General features: G+C 46.0%; 1 protein-coding gene across 1 annotated transcript; it reads right to left on the reverse strand.

Annotated features, from left to right (window-relative positions):
* On the reverse strand, window positions 1-6,844 carry LOC133568230 (P3 protein-like). Its single transcript, XM_061920030.1, has 2 exons — window positions 4,508-6,844; window positions 1-4,470 (listed from the first exon to the last, which is right to left on the reverse strand). Exon 1 carries the CDS (start codon window positions 6,555-6,557, stop codon window positions 5,202-5,204), a length of 1,356 nt encoding a protein of 451 aa, XP_061776014.1. The 5' UTR covers window positions 6,558-6,844; the 3' UTR covers window positions 1-4,470; window positions 4,508-5,201.

The raw sequence follows: 6,844 nt of genomic DNA on the forward strand, positions 1-6,844 counted from the left end.
TTTTTTGTTTTTACACCATTTTATTCTTAAAAAGGAACACCGTTACAATGCCAGTAAAATGTTTTCCTTTGTGGTCGTTACAAAATGTGTTAAAAGTTCAAAAAGGTATGAATACTTTTTTCCGACCTCTGAGTGCAAACAACCACTTCACACACACACACACACACACACACACACACACACACACACACACACACACACACACACACACACACACACACACGTCGTGCTTTGCAAAGTTTTTCTTTTTTATTCTTTTTTTCCTCTTCCTTTCTCCTCTGAAGTATTCAAGTAAGCGGATACATTTCCATGAAACACAATCAGTAGCAAACATTTTCATTTGAAACGTTGTTGTTGTCACTTTAAGACACGTTGAAGCTTGTAAACATGAAACAATATAATCTTTGTTTTTCTTTACAAAATGGCATTTAATAGAAAAATATACTTTTTTTTTCATAAATGTTTTCTCTTCTTGAGAATCTTCACTAAGCTCACAGTGGATCTTTTTTTTTTTTAAAGCCAATACAGTGGAACCTGTTTAAGTCGACCTCCCTTAAACTGACTGATTTGCATCGACATAAGCGTTTGGTGTCATAACTCAAACTATGCATTTTACTTGTGACTTTGTCAGGAGACATCATGGACAGAATGGAGGATAAAAAAAGAACTTTTCATAGAAATTTTTGCTTTGGTTCTCAAATTCAACAAAAGCGGTCGATGTCGACTTGAGCTAGCGCTTTCTCGTAATCTTAACACAAGGATTTGAGGAGTTGGCCCACATAGACAAGTTGTCAATTTGAAAAGGGTGTCAACATAAACAGGTTGTCCAAGACATAAACGGGTGGTCAACATAAATGGGTTGTCAATATAAAAGATCCGTCAAAATAAACGGCTCTTCAACATCGATGGGTTTTCAACATAAACAAGTTGCCAATATGAACAGGTTGTCACTGTCGATCGGGTGTTGTTGACATAAATGGGTTGCTGATATAAACAGGACAAGTTTTTGTGACAACACAAACAGGTTATTGTCATACATGAGTGTTGACATAAAACGGTGGTCAACATAAAAGGGTTGTTGACATTTGAGACAGTCTATGACATAAATGGGCTGTCAACAAGAACAGGTTCTCTATATAAACAGGTTGCCAATATGAATGGAATAAATGGGTTGTTGACATTTGAGACGGTCTATGACATAAATGGGCTGTCAACAAGAACAGGTTCTCAATATAAACAGGTTGCCAATATGAATGGAATAAATGGGCTGTTGACATTTGAGACGGTCTATGACATAAATGGGCTGTCAACAGAAACGGGTAGTCACTGACATCAACGGGTGGTCGAAATAAATGGGTTGTCAATATAAAGGATATGTCAAAATAAACAGCTTGTCAACATTGATGGGTTGTCAACATAAACAGGTTGCCAATATGAACTGGTTGTCACCGTAGACAAGGTGTTGTTGACATAAACAGCTTGTCGATATAAACAAAAAGGATGTTTTAACGACAAACAGGTTGTCGTTATAGATGGATTGTTGACATAAATTGGTGGTCAACATAAATGGATTGTTGACATTTGAGACAGGTCTATGACGTAAATGGGCTGTCAACATAAACGGGTTATCAATATAGACAGATAGATGTGGTGACGACATAAACAGGTTGTTGTCATAGATGGGTTGACATAAAATGGTGGTCAACATAAATGAGTTGTTGACATTTGCGACGGGTCTATGACAAACAGGCTGTCAACATAGACATGGTCATCACTTTAGACTGGGTGTTGTTGACATAAATGGGTTGCAAATATAAACAGGATAGATGTGTTGACGACATTAGCAGGTTGTTGTCATAGATGGGTTGTTAAATGACTTAAATTAGTTTTTAACATTTGAGACGGGTCTATGACATAAACCCGCTGTCAACATAGACCTATTGTGAACATAAACAGGTTGCCAAAATGAAGTGGACAGCACTTTAGACGGGGCGTTGTTGACATAAATGTGTTGACAATATAAACAAGATATGTGTTGATGACATAAGCAGGTTGTCATCATAGATGGGTTCTAGACATAAAATAGTGGTCAACATAAACGGGCTGTTGACATTTTAGACGGGTCTATGACATAAATGGGCTGTCAACACGAACATGTTCTCACTATAAACAGGTTGCCAATATGAACAGGATGAATGGGTTGACAACATAAACGGGTTGTCGACATCTGAGACAGGGTTATGGCATAAATGGGCTGTCAACAGAAAGTTTCTCAATACAAACATGATGCCAATATGAACGGGATGAATGGGTTGTCGACGTCTGAGATGGGGCTATGGCATAAATGGGCTGTCAACATAAACGGGTTGTCAACATTAACATTTTCTCAATATAAACAGTTTGCCAATATGAACGGGATAAATGGGTTGCAAACATAAAAGGGTTGTCGACCTCTGAGACGGGGCTATGGCATAAATGAGCTGTCAACATAAACGGGTTGTCAACATAAACAGGTTCTCAATACAAACAGGATGCCAATATGAACGGGATAAATGGGTTGTCGACCTCTGAGACGGGCTTATGACATAAAAGGGCTGTCAACATAACTGGATTGTTGACATAAAATGGTGGTCAACATAAACGGGTGGTTTTCATTTGAGACGGGTCTATGACATAAATGGGCTGTCAAAATACACGGGTTGTCAACATGAACATGTTCTCAATATAAACAGGTTGCCAATTTTAAACTGGATGAAAGGGGTGACAACATAAACGGGTTGTTGACCTCTGAGACGGGGCTATGACATAAATGGGCTGTCAACATAAACGGGTTCTCAACATAAACAGGATGCCAATATGAACGGGATAAATGGGTTGGCGACCTCCGAGACGGGCTTATGACATAAAGGGCTGTCAACATAACTGGATTGTTGACATACAATGGTGGTCAACATAAACGGATGGTTGTCATTTGAGACGGGTCCATAACATAAATGGGCTGTCAACATACACAGGTTGTCAACATGAACATGCCTCAACATAAACAGGTTGCCAATACGAACGGGATGAATGGGTTGACAACATAAATGGGTTGTCGACCTCTGAGACGGGGCTATGACATAAATGGGCAGTCAACATAAACAGGTTCTCAATATAAACAGGATGCCAATATGAACGGGATAAATGGGTTGTCGACCTCTGAGACGGGCTTATGACATAAAGGGGCTATCAACATAAATGGATTGTTGACATAAAATGGTGGTCAACATAAACGGTTGTTGTCATTTGAGACGGGTCTGTAACATAAATGGGCTGTCAACGTAAACAGGTTGCCAATTTGAACGGGATAAATGGGTTGCAAACATAAATGGGTTGTCGACCTCTGAGACGGGGCTATGGCATAAATGGGCTGTCAACATAAACTGGTTGTCAACATAAACAGTTTCTCAATATAAACAGGATGCCAATATGAACCGGATAAATGGGTTGCAAACAAATGGATTGTTGACCTCTGAGACGGGGCAATGGCATAAATGGGCTGTCAACATAAACAGGTTCTCAATATAAACCGGATGCCAATATGAACGGGATAAATTGGTTGCAAACAAATGGGTTGTTGACCTCTGAGACAGGGCTATGGCATAAATGGGCTGTCAACATAAACAGGTTCTCAATATAAACCGGATGCCAATATGAACGGGATAAATTGGTTGCAAACATAAATGGGCTGACATTAAGGGGCTGCCAACATAACTGGATAGTTGACATGAAATGGTGGTCAACATAAACGGGTGATTTTCATTTGAGACGGGTCTATATCATAAATGGGCTGTCAACATAAACAGGTTGCCAAAATGAACATAAATGGGTTGTCGACCTCTGAGACGGGGCTATGGCATAAATGGGCAGTCAACATAAACAGGTTCTCAATATAAACAGGATGCCAATATGAACGGGATAAATGGGTTGTCGACCTCTGAGACGGGCTCATGACATAAAGAGGCTGTCAACATAAATGGATTGTTGACATAAAATGGTGGTCAACATAAACGGGTGGTTGTCATTTGAAACGGGTTTGTAACATAAATGGACTGTCAACGTAAACAGGTTGCCAATATGAACGGGATAAATGGGTTGCAAACATAAATGGGTTGTCGACCTCTGAGACGGGGCTATGGCATAAATGGGCTGTCAACATAAACGGGTTGTCAACATAAACAGTTTCTCAATATAAACAGGAGGCCAATATGAACCGGATAAATGGGTTGCAAACAAATGGGTTGTTGACCTCTGAGACAGGGCTATGGCATAAAGAGGCTGTCAACATAACTGGATTGTTGACATGAAATGGTGGTCAACATAAACGGGTGATTTTCATTTGAGACGGGTCTATACCGTAAATGGGCTGTCAACATAAACAGGTTCTCAATATAAACAGGTTGCCAATATGAACATAAATGGGTTGTCGACCTCTGAGACGGGGCTATGGCATAAATGGGCTGTCAACATAAACAGTTTCTCAATATAAACAGGTTGCCAATTGGAACGGGATAAATGGGTTGCAAACAAATGGGTTGTCGACCTCTGAGACAGGGCTATGGCATAAATGGGCTGTCAACATAAACGGGTTGTCAACATAAACAGGTTTTCAATATAAACCGGATGCCAATATGAATGGGATAAATTGGTTGCAAACATAAATGGCTTGACATGAAATGGTGGTCAACATAAACGGGTGATTTTCATTTGAGACGGGTCTATACCATAAATGGGCTGTCAACATAAACAGGTTCTCAATATAAACAGGTTGCCAATATGAACATAAATTGGTTGTCGACCTCTGAGACGGGGCTATGGCATAAATGGGCTGTCAACATAAACAGCTTCTCAATATAAACAGGATGCCAATCTGAATGGGATAAATTGGTTGACAACATAAATGGGTTGTCGGCGCAGGCGGATTGTCAATATAAACGGAACAAAAAAGTTGTAGGCATAAACGGGCGTTGTCGACTTAAGGGGGTTCCACTGTTGACTGAAAAGATCCCAGAAAGATGTGAGGGGTAGAAGAAGGCCTTTGGTTTGTTTTTGTTTTTTTCGTGAAAACGTATGAAAAAGGGGATCCACAAAAAGTCGATAAAAGTGAAACAGCTTTTTCCCCCCCCCCCAACAGGTTGCGTTTGTCCAAATAAAAGCTACAATCAGGTGTGGCTGGCGGCGGCGTGCGAGCCGCACAACCAGCGTCGGGTGTAGAAGGCCAGCACCATGAGGAGCATCTCCGAGGTGCTGCTCAGCGCCACGATGAACGGCGCCTGCGACGCGAAGTCCGCCTCGGCGCGGCGAAAGGACAGCTGCATGACGGCGAGCGCCAGCAGGCTGTTCTGGACGCCCACCTCGATGCTCACAGTCTTCCTCTGCGGCGGGGCCAGGCCCGCCAGCTTGGCCAGGACCGCCCCCACCGCCAAGCCCAGCAAAGGCACCGTGGCCCCCACCGCCACGATCTGGGGCCTGACGTCGGCCAGGATGGAGGCCCCCATCTGGTACGCCATGAAGATGCCGCCCACGATCAGCACGAAGCTGAAGGGCCGGATGAGGCCCAGCAGGACGCGGGTCAGGGCGGGCAGGCGCAGCTTCACCATCATGCCCAGCGAGATGGGGATGGCGATGAAGAGGAGGGTGAGCAGGATCTTCACGAAGGGGACGTGGAGGGCGGCGTGGACGCCCAGCAGGCGGCCGTACAGCGCCGACGAAAGCGGCATGGCGCCGGCCGCCACCACCGTGGACACCAGCGTCATGGAGATGGCCAGGGTGACGTCGCCCCCCAGCAGGAGGCTGTACAGGTACCCGCCTCCGCCGCCGGGGGCGGAGCAAGTGATAACCAAGCCCAGGGCCAGCGCTTTGGGGAGGACGGCCAGGCGGGCCACGCAGTAGGCGTACAGCGGCATGACCAGGAACTGGGCCAGAACCCCCAGCAGCAGCGGCAGCGGACTCCTCAGCAGCGCCTTCAGAACCTCCACCTCCACCTTGCAGCCGAAGGCACACTTGTTGACGAAGATGAGGGGCAGCAAGGCGAACAGAACCGGGTTCTCCGAGAAATGGGCCAAGCCGCCCGAGCGGACGAGCCGCGTGGCGGAGTCCTCCCGACCGGCCGCCACGATGATGGAGTAGTCCGTCCGCTCCTCGATCAGCACCGCGGAGTCCCGGTCCGGGTCCAGGAGGAGCCGGATTTCCAGCTGGGCCTGGCCGGGGAAGCCGGAGCGGATGCTGATGACGTAGCTCTTCGTGGGTCCGGCGTGGCCGGCGTCCGTCACGTTGAGGATGGAGAGCACCTCCGGGTCCAAGGAGCGGACCGTCACCGTCTCTTTCCCGCTGGGGCTGCGGTACAAGCTGGACACCACAATCACGCCGTTGGTGTTTTCAGGGAACTCGAATTCGTTGGACGAGCCGTCCCCGATGATGATGTACCGGCTGCCGTCCACGGTCTGGTTCCCGGCGGCCCACGCTCGCCCGGTAACCAGCAGGAGACAACATAGTGGAAATAACGTTAACGTCCTCATTGTCTTCACTGTCGTCCCCTCGCTACGCCCTCATTGTTGTCTCCTTGGTCGCGCCACAGCTCCGCCGCTCGTCTGGGATCCATTTTGCTTTTTATACCGGAACAGAAACATCACCCCGCCCCGCGCCCAACAGGAAACACAATCATCTCCACTCGTTGCAGCTTTGTCCGCCACTCGTCTTTGTTCGCCCTCCGACCCACGTCGGGCGCCAGCGGCGACAATATCCGTTAGTTTGCTCGGTAAAAAGGAGAGAAAACATTGAAGGGCAGGATCGAGTCTGACGTCGG

Source organism: Nerophis ophidion, linkage group LG14, assembly GCF_033978795.1.
Source record: "Nerophis ophidion isolate RoL-2023_Sa linkage group LG14, RoL_Noph_v1.0, whole genome shotgun sequence".
In the NCBI taxonomy this organism is placed as follows: Eukaryota; Metazoa; Chordata; class Actinopteri; order Syngnathiformes; family Syngnathidae; genus Nerophis; species Nerophis ophidion.

Bases quoted from the DNA above. Each gene is read 5' to 3' on its own strand.
- LOC133568230 (XM_061920030.1), bottom strand. From the start codon at position 6,557: ATGAGGACGTTAACGTTATTTCCACTATGTTGTCTCCTGCTGGTTACC.